The sequence below is a fragment of the Microcaecilia unicolor genome, chromosome 4 (genome assembly GCF_901765095.1).
Source record: "Microcaecilia unicolor chromosome 4, aMicUni1.1, whole genome shotgun sequence".
Lineage (NCBI taxonomy): Eukaryota > Metazoa > Chordata > Amphibia > Gymnophiona > Siphonopidae > Microcaecilia > Microcaecilia unicolor.
In genome coordinates this window covers 304,748,395-304,764,152 of record NC_044034.1, presented here as the reverse complement: position 1 = coordinate 304,764,152, position 15,758 = coordinate 304,748,395, and the positions used below count along the sequence as shown (strand labels likewise).

Below are 15,758 nucleotides of genomic sequence, written 5' to 3'. Positions count from 1 at the left end.
AATGAAAACGGTAACAGAATTCAAACACGTGTGGGACAAACAAAGGAATCCTGTTCAGAAGGAATGGATCCTAAGGAGCTTAGCCGAGATTGGGTGGCAGAGCTGATGGCGGGAGGCGGGGATAGTGCTGGGCAGACTTATACGGTCTGTGCCAAAGCCGGTGGTGGGAGGAGGGGCTGGTGGTTGGGAGGCGGGGATAGTGCTGGGCAGACGTACACGGTCTGTGCTCTGAAAAGGACAGGTACAAATCAAGGTAAGGTATACACAAAAAGTAGCACATATGAGTTTATCTTGTTGGGCAGACTGGATGGACCATGCAGGTCTTTTTCTGCCGTCATCTACTATGTTACTATGTGGTAACAACGGTTAGCGTATCTAGGTTTTAAAAGATGTGGACAAGTTCCTGGAGGAAATGTACATAGTCTGCTATTGAGATAGAGATGGGGGAAGTCACTTCTTGCTCTGGGATTGGTAGCATGGAATGCTACTACTATTTCAGTTTCTGCCAGGTACTTGTGACCTGGATTGGCCACTGTTGGAAACAGGATACTAGGCTAGATGGACCATTGGTCTCACCCAGTATGGCTGTTCTTGTTCTTTTTTCCAATTATGTATCGCCTAATAACCCATCTTTGGGACCCCAAGCCACAGGATGTGTCCGAACAACTGTTTTAAGCCCTGCTATGCATATTAGGTTCAACTCACGCTTGGTGCAGGTGCAAGATCCTCGCTGATAACGGGCAAAAACAGATGCTCATTTGTTTCATTTATTCCACATGGTGTCCCTTCTAAGTGTCGATCCTCCGTCCAATATATACGGTGCTGAAATTTAGAAAAAGGCTGTAGAGGTTCAATTCCATAGTTGAAATCCTTGATCTTTAGAAATCCCCTGAAAGTTGAAATAAACATCAATGAGGGATTCAAGTAATGCCATAGCATGAAACAAGCAATATCACCAAAAGGTCAGGTGGATTAAAATGGCTACTGTACCACATGCATCTCTAGTTTTGCCATGGTCTACATATGAGTTATTTCTGATGTGCACTTACAGTTCATAGTTAAGAAGCCCACAGACCATATCATCCCCAAGCTATCTTTGCCACGAATGGGAGAAATTTGATCAAAACTGATAGGAAATAAGTTTTGTGCTTTCATTGCTTCAGTGGACTTTTCTGTGCTGTGCTTTGTCTTTCAGAAGTCACTGGCAGCCTATCTTGCCCTGTGCTCATGCCCCGTGAATGTTTGACCCTGCCCACTGGCATCGCGAGTGACGTGGTGTCTTTTCCAGTACAACTAGAATTATAGTAGCAGCGACAGCTTACTTTTCTGTGCTTTTGTTACTTAACTGGACTTTGCTTTGCTGTGCTTTCTTTTTCAGAAGTCTCTGACAGCCTATCCTGCCCTGTGCTTCTGCCCTGCAGCAGTTTGAGCCCATCCACTGGCGTCGTGAGTGAATGGCGTCTGTGTCTTTTCCAGTATAAGCATCCAAGGAACAGAACATGCTCCGTAGACAAGCTTCTTGGATGAGCTCCTTGGGGCAACAACTCCGTGCGCCTCTCTGGATACTTTGTCTGTTGATCCGCCTCATCTTTTTGGTTCTGGGCGGTATGTGCTGTTCCCCTCTTACCATGTCCCTTATCCAGTTGTCTGGGGCCATTGCCCTCTCCCTCCCTCCTTCTCCCCACCCTTGCTTCTTGGTTCCTTGTAACTTGGCCCTTTCTTCTCCCCTTGTCCCCTCCCTATCCTGTCCTCTTTCCTTCCCTTGCTCCCTCCCTATCCTGTCCTCTTTCTTTCTCTCTTTGCTCCTTCTTAACTGTAGGTCACTCTGTACTACAAGGATGTCTTTGCAGGACATCCTTGCTTCTAATCCTCCCTCCCTCTTCTTTTTTTTATGGAAACATGGCTTCAGGACTGCAAAGGTGCCATTCTATCTCAGTGCCTTCCATCAAACTTCTTGGCAGTTTTGGCCCCCAGACCAACCTGCAAGAAGTGTGTGCCACGGCTGTGACCATGTCCTGACTCACCTTCTGTGCTCAGGGGGTATCAGGGTCAGGATCTGTGACTTTTTCCTGGACCTCAGACTGCCTCTCTGTTGTGGCGGGGCACCCACGCTGTTGCTCCTGGTGTTTCAGGGCACCCTGACAGTTGTGCAGACAGGTTTTGCTCTGGTGCAGGATCGCTTAAGCACTCTGAGGATCAAACCTTAAAGGGCCAGTGGCAGGAAAACACCTGGACACCTGCTGATGACATCACAAGCTGGGGCCTTATAAGAGAGTTTGGGACTCTTCTGCACTGCCTTTGCAACAAGTTTTCTAGCTTTGCCTAGTGTGAGTTGTTTCAGCCTTTCTGATCCTGTTACAATCTGCCACTCCAGCCTGCCCGCTCCTGTTCCAGCCCATCTCTCCAGCCTGTCTGCTCTTATTCGAGCCCATCTCTCCAGCCTGTCGGTCCTTGTTCCTACTCCCTTCCTTGAATTAACTTCTCGGCTCTGACCCTGGCTTGTTTCCTCAATTCCTCTGGACCACCACCTGCTCTGACTCCTGCTTGCCTGACTGTGCCTTGATTGTATCGTTCCCTGCACTCCGTGATTGTTTGGACTTTCTTGAACCTCTTCAGTACCATTGTTGGTATCCGGACCAGCTTACCTGCTGTTGGCTTCTGTTACAGCACTCCCTACTTTCCTGGTCAACCTCAAGACTTGACCAGTCCTGATCCTAGCCTGGGTGTGACTCACCTGCCGCCAGTCGAGACCTACCTAGCCTCCGGGTTAGTTAGGCAGTGTAAACTCGGCTGCAGGCCAAGGGCTAACCCTTCCTGGCCTATGACAGAGTGGTGGTCTCGCTTGTTTTGGTCCCATTTGATTCACCTTCTGCGCTGAATGCTCTACTACTTCGCACTCCACCACGCATGCAGAAGTGCCTTTCCGCTCGTCGTGTGAATGCTGTTTCCTCAGTTTTAATACTATAGTAAAAAATAAAGTAAACAAAGGAGACAAATCCAAAATGTTTCTCCTGTTGGACCTGACGCGCACTCTCCAGCTTATTTTCGAAAGAGAAAGACGCCCATATTTCGACCCAAATCAGGAGATGGGCGTCTTTCTTCCGTGGGCGAACAAATCGGTATAATCGAAAGCTGATTTTGGTCGTCTTCAACTGCACTCCGTCGCAGGAACGAACAAAGTTGAATGGGGCGTGTCGGAGGCGGGACTGGGGCATGGTTATCGGCTGAGGAGAGATGGGCGTCTTTAGCTGATAATCGAAACAAGAAGGCGTTTTTGACGAGAATTTGGTCCGCTTTATTTGGACCCTTTTTTTTCAGGTCCAAGTCCCAAAAAACTGCCCCAACTGACCACCGGAGGGAATCAGGGATCACCTCCTCTGACTCCCCCAGTGGTCACTAACCCCCTTCCACCAAAAAAAACCCACTTTTCTTTTCCAGCTTCTATGCCAGCCTCAAATGCCGTACCCACCTCCATGACAGCAGAATGTGTTCTATCCTCTGACAGCCTTTCCCTGGTTCTGATGTGGCTCTCAGGTGTGTGTGCCACCTTTTCTGTTATGTGCACTGCAGAGTCACATCAGCAATGCATTGTGGTGGGTGTAGGGTATTGGGTTCCGTGATTCCAGTAGCTTCTGTTAATGCTCACAATGTTGGTAGTTGGAAGGCTCTACTCCCATGGTGCTTTCCCCCCTGTTTACTGGGTCAGAGTGTGCCCTGTTTTGTTTCCGGTAGTCTATGACGTAGTGGCCATTTTTGTAACACAGCTTTAGATCCCTTTCATGTGTTAGCCACGTTACAGCACTTAGTTCTTACCTTGAATGTTGCTGAAAGAGGGCATTGTATAGCATTCTGCCAGCTCTGACCTACTGCTAATCTCAGTACCAGGAGGACTCTTTGCCAGTGGGGCACAACCTCTGATCTGCAGTTAACTGTGAGTAAACGTGCTTATTCAAATAAAGGACTTTTTCAAAGAGCTTAGTCTTCAGGTGTGCCAAGTTTATATAGCAGCAACAAGTCCTAGAGGCCTGCGTGTATGCCGGTCCCTGGAGCACTTTTAGTGGGTACCACAGTGCACTTCAGGCAGGCGGACCCAGGCCCATCCCCCCTACCTGTAACACTTGTGCTGGTAAATGGGAGCCCTCCAAAACCCACTGTACCCACATGTAGGTGTCCCATTCACCCCTAAGAGCTATGGTAGTGTTGTACATTTGTGGGTAGTGGGTTTTGGGGGATGGGGGTTGGGGGCTCAGCACCCGTGTTAAGGGAGCTATGCATGTGGGAGCGTTTTCTGAAGTCCACCGCACTGACCTCTAGGGTGTCCAGTTGGTGTCCTGGCATGTCAGGGGGGGCGCGTGTACTACGAATCTTGGCCCCTCTCACGACCAACTGGCTTGGATTAGGATGTTTCTGAGCTGGGCATTTTTATTTTCCATTATCGCTAAAAAAAAAACAAACGCCCAGCTCACAAACGACTAAATCCATGGCATTTTGGTCCGTACAAACTGTATTTTCGAAACGAAAGATGGACGCCCATTTTTTTCTAAAATACGGTCTGTCCCACCCCTTCACGTACCCGTTCTCAGACATAGACACCCATGGAGATGAGCGTTCTCGTTCGATTATGCCCCTCCACGTGTCCTCAGCTGCATTTGTAAACACATCCTCCCAGCTCCATGGAAGAGACTGAAGTACCTGCACTTGCACGTCAAGCAGGAAGGCACCTGCACATGCGCAGTGTGACACTGCCAGAACTTTCTTAAAGCTTTGCGCACTAGGTAGCATCTGCACTAGGCTCCTTCAGATGACATCACCCACATATAAGAATACATTGGGCCTGTTTGTCCTTAGAGAACAGAGCCTTCCTTATGAGACTGAACCCAAATGGAAAATTGGCACCACTTAGACTAAAGACTTTGGGTTGCTGGTTTCCTTGAAGCCATTCTGTGAAAGATAGATTCTCAGCGACAAGGGCCTAAGATTGGGGTGTAAGATTTGACTGTGTGCCTGTCATCATTGGTTGGTCCAGAAATAGATTTAATAGATGCAGACACCAAATTTGTCTTGGCCAGTGATGATCTACAAGGATTACTTGCAGTCTGTCTGTTCAAATCTTTTGAAGAACCCTGGAAATGAGGGGAAAGGGTGAGAAAACGTATAGCAGCTTCTGGTTCTAAGAAATGACAAATGCATCTGATATGATTCTATGTCAATTTGGAAATAGGAAGCATTGTCCTGTGAAGTAAAGACATCTATTGAGGGTGTTCCTCATAGACTGAATAACATTTTGGGGCAGTGTTTGAATCTAGAGACCATTCGTGAGGATTTAATTTTTGGCTGAGGGAAATATGCTATGTGATTCTGATGCCCTGGCCTGTACATCGCTTGAAGAGTGATTCACAAGTGGACCACAAGGTTCCAGATATTTCGAGCCTTTCTACAGTGGGTGAGAGATCCAGCCCCCCCCCCCCCCCCCCCCCCGCTTGTTTATGTAGAAAATGGTGACTTGATTGTCTGTCCAGACAAGGAGAACCCTGGAGTGGATCTAACGTGAAAAGGTTTGTAGTGCATTGAAAACAGCCCTAAGTTTAAAAAGATTTATGTTTAAGTTTTGCTCATAAAGGCTCCAAACCGCCTGTAAACCTCTGTGAGTGTCTTCTTGTACAGTGGTATACTAAATACGCAAGACAATAAAAGCTTTGGAAAAGGTGAGCCCTCTCATTCCATAGTAGATGCATCAAATAAGTAAGATGTAGAAGTTAAGGTTGGAAAGGGCACCGCACAGTAAGATTGAAACATTGAATTCACCATTATAGTGAAAGGTCTATTGTGTTTGTTAAAGGAATCTTTTTGCTGAGAGAACGGAGATGTCTATTTTAGAATTTTCACACCCTGACATATCTACAGCCGTTCATACAAGCTGTATTTAGACTTTTTTTTACATTATATTTTTTATTTTAATAATCCTTGTTCACATCATGCCAGTTCCGAGGATTTTCATAGAGATAGCTCATGCAGGCGTCATTTAGGGCTTCTTTTACTAAACCGTGCTAGCGATTCTTAGCACGGCAAATGAGAGGAAACCTATAGGAACTGAATGGGCTTCCTCTCATTGCCGCACAGGAATCACTAGCGCAGTTTAGTAAAAGCAGCCCTTAAGTAGTTTGTAAATTTTATCATTCTTTGGCTGATTATTTTATGTGTGCAACTGTTATCCCTTATCACTGCTCGCTAGCAACATGTCTATTACAAACAAGTGAATTATTTTTAGACTTGATTTTTAATACATTTATATATAATTTGACCAGGAATTACTATGTTTAGTAGTTCCTTCTGCTTTTTGTTCTCTTACTAGCTTTACTGAGCTTTAAAATGGTAGGCAAGACACGGCAATGTCATTACTTGATTTCCATATTGTAATAATCATTAACATAGCGATGAGGAGGCAACTGTGTGAGCTGTTTACATGCTAGCCACGTATTTTAAAAAGATTTTAATCATTATATAGCAATTTGATAGTTTCCTCACTTATAAGATTTTCATCACTTCTTGTTTAATGTTTTTCACAGACCTTAGCGCTCTTGGTGGCTGTGTTCCTGTGAGTTTCTAGTTTTCAATTCTTGTGCCTGTAGACACTGGCATTAGTGGTTTCTGGATACATTTGTATTTGTTCATACTGCTGCTTTTAAACTTTACTGCTTTCTTCATTTATTGTTATTTTTTCACTTTTTAAAATTTAGTATCATGATAATTTAATTACTACTTATCATTTCTAAAGCGCTACTAGACGTACATAGCGCTGTATATTTGAACATGAAGAGACAGTCCCTGCTCGACACAGCTTATAATCTAATTAGGACAGACAAACAGGACAAACAAGAGATAATGGAATATTAAAGTGAGGATGATAAAATTATCTTGTAAGCCTGGAAACTGCTGTGGTCCTGCTCACCTACAACCACCAGAAGACAATGGGAAAATTAATGGGTTTATTACTACTCATATTATAACCATGCTGATGATTACCACATATATAGCTTAAGTAGAGGTGACTGAAGCAATTAATACATCTCATCGGGTAATAATGCCATATAATTTGGTCATATATGTGTACACTGACTTCTCCATAGGGGTTATAGTTAACATTTTTTGTTATTTTTCTCAGTAACATCTGGACTGTGATTTATAACCAATATGTTCGTTACAGCACTGTGTGCATGATTATTATACTCTTAAAAGATTTCTTTGATTTTAATTTTTATGCAGCTCACCAACTAGTTTGTTATGCCATCTTTTCCGGTTGACCTTATTGTATTTTTAGCAAAACGTCCAAAGTTGGACTTAGATGTCATGCTCCTGCTTATATGTATAGCCTGATTGACCTTCCTCCATGAAATTCCATGAGGTCATCCCGCACCTATCTCAATCTTCACTTTCCAAACTGCAGAAACTTGAGATACAAGCTACTTTTTGGATCCTCTTTTAGCTTTATGAGTCCCCGTTATTGGAACGCATTACCACTATCGTTGAGAGATATCCGATCACAGCCTGTTCAAGAAGTCCCTGAAGACATACCTATGTGATCTATCATACTCCTCTGCTGCTTGACCTCCTGCAACTCCTTATCCCTTTATCCTTTTGTTTCCCTCCCTTCCCCTCTTCTGCCTTATTCTCTGTTGCTCTAGCATTACTATGTTACTACTTTACTTGAATGTTGTAAGCCACATGGAGCCTGGCTCAGTGGGATTTTGTGGGATATAAGTGTTCTGTCAGGTTCTCAGGTTCAGAGCCCGCGGGGCCGGGCTCTGAAGCAAACATGAGCCCTTGGGCTGCTGACGAGGAGCGACAGCAGCAGGCAAAACCCACCAACGCTAGGCAAACACACCCGCACCGGCAGGGACTGCAGACACCGCCCAGTGAGCCGGAACACACGGACTGGAATCCCCCGGACTGGAACACTGGACTGTAATCCCCCGGACTGGAGGACACAGGACTGGAACACACGCCGGACCGGCACACACTGGACTGGAGCACATCAGACTGGAACACACACCAGACCAGAACACACTGGACTGGAGCACACTGGACTGGTCCGTACAGCTTCACCTGCGCTTGGCCACTACCCCCCCAAGGGTTGAGCCCTTGGGTTCGAGTGGCCGGCAGGACTTACCGGATACCGGATGACAGAGACCAGGACTGGAAACAGAAGAGACAGCAGTGCTTCAAGGAACTGGACTAACCAGGGCACTCCTAGGCCTACACTAACAAAAGGACTTCCTAAGCCCTATACTAACAAACTAAACACAAAACTAACAAGGTGCTTCCTAAGCACTACCCTAGCAAGCTAGACACAAAACTAACAAGGTGCTTCCTAAGCCCTACCCTAGCAAGCTAGACACAAAACTATCAAGGTGCTTCCTAAGCCCTACCCTAGCAAGCTAGACACAAAACTATCAAGGTGCTTCCTAAGCCCTACCCTAGCAAGCTAGACACAAAACTATCAAGGTGCTTCCTAAGCACTACCCTAGCAAGCTAGACACAAAACTAACAAGGTGCTTCCAGAACCAACAGGGAAAAGCAGGAAAGCTAAACAACACACAGACCCCAGTGCACACTGCACAACAATAACCTGGACCTTAATAAAAGCAAGCAGGGAAACTAGACACAAAGTCAGAAGTGCACACTGCACCACCCTACCTAAAGCAAACACCACTGTTGCAAAAGGCTCTGAAGGAAAGAGCACCACTTCCTTATCAAGGCCCTCCCTGATGATGTCACACTCCCTAGACCCAGGCAGCACACTGAAACACAGAGAGCACACTGAAGCCCATAGAAGCCCAACCCACACCAATGCAGCACCGTGAAGCACTTGAAGCCAGTACACCCAAAGAGAGGTGGAGCTAACTCAGTCCACACACACACACACACACACACAGCTGTAGTAAAGTGAGACAATTAGAGTCATGCTGCTGGAAGCTGCCAGCACAGAGAGAGCGAGCCAGCTCAGACAGGACAGACAAACGAAACAGAAGCCAGCTAAGCTGACCACCAGGAAAAAGGTAAGTTTGAGAGGGGTTATGACCACAATCATAACATGTTCACAAATAAATAAATAAATATTGAAAATGCCTCTCCATGTTATGTAGTAATTTTTGTATTGATTGAGTGCTACAATAATTGAGATATTGATTGAATGTTGCAATATTTGAGATAATTATATGTGTGGTTTTTTGGTAACACATTAATTTGCTCTATATTGTTAAAATTCTTTACAACAATATTTCTCATTTAGTATGAGAAGATATATTGAAGACTAACCATTGTAGTGTTTCCATATTTGGTATTTATATTATTCATATTTTGAGTATGTCTTTTTTAAATTTTAAGTACTGTTTTTTAATTCGTATATTTATGTGTTTTGTTTTTTTAAATATTGTTTAGAACCCTGATGCAGGCTATTGCCAAAGCACGGGCAATAAAGTCAGCTTCCATCTACTGTTTGGCTCAGTTGTTCCATCTGTGGCCCACTTCGCTGTTTTGCCTCTCATTGCATAAGTGTTGTTGCTTCCCTCTTTGTTTTGTTGACCATTGATAGAAAAAATGCTAGAGCCTGCCACCCACAGGGAAAGGAGTCAAAAAGCAGTGAAAATTAGGCACGCGGAGCAGCCAGCAGTGTTTGTAACTTACATTCTCCTGGAAGTTACTTCTGAGCATATGATTGCATTTTGGCTGACTTTGAATTTGTAGTCAATAAAAAGAAATTTAAAAAAAAAGGCTGGTAATGTCTTCTGGGCTAAAACTTAGAAATATTGGTTTTGCGAAGGTCTTTTTTTTAGTGGTATTGCTGTTTGTTTTTGTGTTTTTGGATTGAACGTTAGCTTCCTGGCTTCCTTGCAATGAGAGCTACCTGATTGAAGAATGGTATTTTACTTGACATACATCTAACTTTTTCAACAGAGACGTTCTCCCACACAAGGTGCACCTGTTAGTCTATCATGAAGGTCTTTTCTATGACTGAATGCTTTTAGCCAGGCAATGCAATGAGGAGCAATGGCTGCTGCTGATGCTTGGGAAGAAGTATCATAAGCATCATATGTGGATCAAATGAGATGGAGGTTTATAAGACAAGAGGAGACTTAGGGGCCCTTTTACTAAGGTGCACTGAAAAATGGCCAACGCTAGTGTAGGCGCGTGTTTTGGAGCGCGCAGATCCATTTTTCAGCGCACCTGTAAAAATGCCTTTGGGGGGGGGGGGGGGACTGAAACTAGACGTGTCAAATTGAAAATTGGTGTGCATCCATTTTGGGTCTGAGACCTTACCCCCACCCATTTACTTAGGGGTAAGGTCTCACGCATTAACCAGGTGGTAATGGTCAATGCGCATTCAAATGCTGATTACCGCCCGTGTGCAGGAAAATAAAATTATTTTCCGTCGCACATAGTAGATGCACGTAGAAAATGAAATTACCACCCGGGCCATGTGGTAGCCTGGCTGTAATTCCAAACTGACATGCTTTGGGCACACGTAGGTGCCTACGCAGCTTGGTAAGAGGGCCCCTTAATAAAGAGGTGGAAGTATGGCAGCATAAAAATCTTCTAGTTGATGCTTGGAGTGCTGGTAATATTACATTACATTACAGTGTGTTTATTATTTACATGGTGCTCGTGCCATAACTAGATCAGAGCAGCTTACAGTATTAGAAATAGAGCAATTTCTAAGAAAAGCAGAATACTCATCAAAACAATATAAAAAAAATATGAAACAGCATTTGCAACTAGTACACTACAATTTTGAGCATCAGCATAGAACTTTGGTATACTTTCTTTCCCACAAAATCTAGGAACTTGTTATCCTTTCCTGGTGGACCATAAATCTGTAACTGTGACCTTGTTCTTCTTTAATGCTACCAATACTACAGATTGAAAAGAAAATTGATGCTGATCATGTTCTGGTACTTGTAGGACATAGTATCAGAGCTCCAGACATCTTGATGCTGGTAGTGTAGAAGAGGTCTTCCACATATTTACGGTTCCTGCAAGAGCTCATCAGTAGGAAGAGCTATAATTTCTTTAGTTACTGACAAAGGTTGGAGAATGGATCTAAAATATCTCCTGTCACCCAAAGAGATGTTTTGTAATATTCTGGACAAATTTCATATAAGACATTTAGGTGGGTGCTCCCCTTATGGTTCCTGAGATATGGAGTCTGCTTCAGACTGGATGAGGTAAAGTCCCCAACAATGGGAAAAGTGAAGGCTCTGAGATTTGTCATGTGCTAGTGAATGCTGTGTAGACCAGACAAGCAGTGAAGAAAAGTGTATACTACCCTATACTTCTGTGGAAGGCTGAGGGACAACTGGTAGAGATTCAGTTGATCGTGAGAGCATCAGTGTCCTGAACAAAATGCTTGAGAAGCTCTACAAGGTTGTAGAGGCTTGTGAGGATGAGCCAGATCTTGCTGGGGCTGCTGGGCTGAGGAGAAGTATGGTACTATGTTTTAATTTTTGTTGTTTTTGTAGGGGGGACCTCTGATGGATGAAGAGTTTTCTGCCTCTTTAGGGTGATCATGGTTGTCTGAGGGATTGTGATACATGATTCCCAAACCTTTTTAGGGAGGAAGATGGACTGTTTAGCATTTTTCCCTTTATCAGGATGAGCAGATTGACTTATGGAAATAGTGCTTCTTTTTCCATTATGTTTAGTTAGGTTACTCACAGTTTTGTTTTTGTCCCTCTGCAGGTTTTGGATAGAAGGTAGGAAAGTGGATTGTAGGAGGTGGGAAAGTGGATTGTAGGTCCTGATTCAACAGAACTGTTGCCTCAGAGCACCCAGCCACAGGTTGCATGATTGTGGCATGCTGAGTGGCTATATTTGAATTGATAATGCCTTTTGGTCCCAGTGGGGGACCCAAAGACTGCAAGGGACGCTGAGGTATTGATGGAGAAGCTATTGATTGAAGCATTGTCATAGTGTAGTTGAGTGCAAGGGAGCCACTGTGGAAACTGACCCAAAAAATAAACACTTGCTCTGACGAAAACTTGGAGGTGCGAGAGAGGTTGCCGACACGTCCCATGGACAAAACAGACTGAGGGGCAAGTGAGAGAGCATGGTAGCATGGGAAATCCTTTGCATGCTCAGAAAGGTTTAATCAAACCTCTCTGGGCTACTGAAAGAATCTGGCATGCAGGCTCAGTTGGATGACATCTGATTATGCCTTTAGTCCCCTATGCTGTCTGAAGAGAATATAACACTACAATAGCCCTCGACAACCCACCTATAGGATGTGTAAAAAGAGATGGAAGATAGCATAATTATTGACTTCATCTTCCTGTTACCTCCACCTATTTATTATCTGTCTCAATAACACTTAAACCAAAGGATTTTTCTGGGTTACCATTCTTCTACAGCAAAAATCCTCTCCCAGATCAGGAACGTGAGAGGTTAACACCAAGTCCAATGTGTTATTTTGTTATGTAAACTGCTGTGACCTACTAAAATCAAGCAGTATAGTAAGTTTTAAAAAACAACAATATTTTTTAAAAAGCCGAGCTCCTAAACTTAAGCGCCCAAGTGTCTAAATGTGTTCCCTATTTTCAGTCAAACACAATAGATTTCTTCTGAAAATTCATCTAAACTTAGAAACTTAAAAGCTATGCTCCTGAATATAGGTCTGTCATCCCTTTGCCTAGAGTTATGAGCATAGGCATAATTTGACTGTTTCATTTGGGGTGGGGGAGGGGAGCTGTGACATATTAGCATATTCATTTGTATGTATACATCTCATACGTACTCATTACGGTTATCTGAAAAAATAGACTGGTTAAGGGAACCAGTTTATTAAACAGTGGAGATTTTCATTTCACTGAAATGAGCTAGCACAAAGGAAACTTGTCTCATGGTGCCCTCGCTCACATCCCCATGAATTGGCAAGAGGAACACACACACTCAGTCTCCCCTTCCCCTCATTACTGTAGCCTGCTCTCTCTCCCTCCCTCCTTTGGCCAGCACTCCCTCTTCCCCCAATACTCCATTATTTTCCTCACACCATGCCAGTCTGAACCTTAGAAATATGTAGGCTCTAGATGTAAAATTTTGTATTTGGGAAGCAAAATGGTTGACAGTGACAGAAAGTTTTATGTTTCAGAGTAACATCTTCAGATGAGTTAGTTTTGTGTATTTCATAACAGCTACAGGAATGAACCTCACTCTTAAATCATAGTATGTTGCCTAGAGATGATCTCAGACTCTCAGATATACTGTTAATGCTCATCTCAACACTTTTCTTTGTGTAAAAAACAGCCTCCTTCAGAAGACTGTAGCATCGACAAGCAACATATACACTTTATGTTGCTTGTTAATATTACACCTTACATAGTTCTGAAAGAAGCTGTTCTAAACACACTGAAAAGGTCAAGATAGCATTAATAGTATACCAGTTTACCATGATCACTGGTTAGAAAACACTTCCCTAGAATATCAATACACCTCCTACTGGGAAAACAGAGCAAGCTGGACTGTTACAAATCCCTAGTCAGAAAATATATCCTAGCAGAACTGGGCTGAGGGTCCACAAAAGGTAGTTTGAAGAAAGGGAGCGGAGGAAGGTAGATCGAAGTATAGGCAGTAGGTAAAGAAAGGGTTAAGGAAAGGGAGGGGGGAGGTCATAAAGAGGAGTGACGCAGGTAAGAAGGGCATTTGGAGCGGGTAGCGGCATGATCAACGGAGCTGCTGGGTGGAAAGACTGACCAGACCACGAGGTCTGACTGGATCACTCTTACCTCCTACACAGGGGTGCTTCAGCCTTCAGGTTGTGCATTAAGGCAGCAAGGTTTGTTCTTTTTCACCATGCTCCGTTGTTTGCTTGTGTTGGGTTTCTTTTGTTTAAATTCTCCATTCTGTGCGGTGGCTGGGTCCCTGAATTTCCGTTAAAAAAAAACCATATCCTCGCTGGGAAGACGCTCTCGAGCCTTCGTTTAAAAAAAAAAAAAAAAAGCGTAGCCCCTGGAGCGAGGCAAAAGGTTATGAGCGGTGTTGTGTCCATTTCCTACGCTCCAGAGGTAACAGAGGACGGAATGGCGGTCTTTGCGGGAGGTTTTGTTGCGGTGGGTGCTGGATCAAGGCGAAAGGTGATATGGGGTGTTATGTCCACTTCCCGCACTCCAGAGGTGTCAGAGAGGGCGGGATGGCGACCTTTGTGGGAGGTTTTGTTGTGGTGGGGACTGGATCGGAGTTCGCCGTCCGTTTCGGGCACTATCGCTGCTCCGCCGCGCGGATCGCGAAGTGGGGGAAAGTCAGCGGTTTGCGCTGCACGAGGCTGCAGATGCAGGAGGGCGCGGTTTTTTCCTTTTTGTGCCGCGCTCCCACAGAACCAAAACATTTATAGACACATTGCGATTCTGCATGATCCCGCACTGTGCCAGGTGATTTTAAAACGCTCGTGGCTGCCAAGGAGGCTTTGCCTATTTCCCCACGTGGCTGCTGTGTTGGCGCCATGATGTTGGGGGTGGCGCGAACTCTGGACACGATTCTCCCGCCGCTTGTATCTCCTTCCTCTTCCCTCGATAGGCCTCATGAGGGGCGGAGACTCGAGAAGGCGGTCCTTATATTGCTGGTTTCTGATTCATTTTGCTATTCAAATGTTGTTAGGGCTTTAATTTGTCTGTCGGCCAGCAGAGGGCATGGTTGTACTGTACATCTCCAAGGGCTAGATGCACTAAACCTTAACGACCCTCTAACAAGCCTTTAACGAAGGAAATTCCTAACCATTGCATGCATTAAAGGCCTTTTTCCTACGAAGCAAGCAGCTAACGAAAACGGAATGCAAACGAGAAACTACCATTGAAATGTGGACAATTCGGAATGCACTAACCATACCGACAATTGCAACGAATCATTTACCGTCAGAAATTTTACGTGCGCTCAGACCTGTTGTTAAGGCCTGAGCTATCATCTCCCCGCTGCCCCCTGCACCATAAAAATCCAAGCCAGCATGTTTAAAAAGAAAAGTGAGATACAAACACAAACACGAGGCTCTCCGCTTTCCCCTGCATCATTACAAAACAAAACATACTGCTTCTCCCTGCAGCTTAAAAATCCTGTCTCTCTCCTTCTCCCACAGCTTTGAAAATTAACACTCTCTGCTATCCCCTGAAGCCAATTTTCCCAGTACTGTAAACAAGCTGCAAAGAGGTCTTTTGTTACAAAAGGGGATTTACGAGGGTCGTTCTTTTTAGAGTTATCTTCAACTGCACTTTTCTGCTAGATCAGACAGCTAAAAGGCTTGCAGGTCGCGATCCCTCCCTCGCACGCCCCAGTCTGAGGTAAGCAACCTACATAGGTTTAATACGTTTGTGGCTGCTCTGCGCATGCTTAAGGGGCAAATTAATGACGGGGATTACGAACGTAGATACATTGTACTTTTCAATACCGCACCGAACATTTCTGAGCTGTTTTTTTTGTGCATTCTTCGTTGTTTCAAATTTGTTAAGCACTTTTATGATTTAGATTTTTTAACGTTTGGTTGATGCATCTAGCCCCAAGTGATCTGAAACTGCATGTGTATTGAAGGATATGGAACTTTGCCATTCCACAGGTATTTTGCATATATTTTCATCTTTAAAATCTCTGTGTTCTGCTTCCTAGCACTACCACTTTAATTCCTTGGTACTTACACACTGCTTAAGAGGAAATTATGTATGTGGAAGGTTATTCAGTTGTATGCTAACTGCCTTTCTTTTATAGTGCATTTATTGCAGACATGC

The 15,758-nt window shown here is 44.3% G+C and overlaps 1 protein-coding gene across 1 annotated transcript in view; it reads right to left on the bottom strand.

Moving 5' to 3' along the window:
• Positions 1–15,758, bottom strand: part of LOC115469712 (disintegrin and metalloproteinase domain-containing protein 9-like) — a 238,436-nt gene that overhangs the window by 159,413 nt on the left and 63,265 nt on the right. The window contains exon 6 of the mRNA XM_030202499.1: positions 706–889. Coding sequence (XP_030058359.1) covers positions 706–889 — 184 coding nt within the window. The remainder of the gene's footprint in view (positions 1–705; positions 890–15,758) is intronic.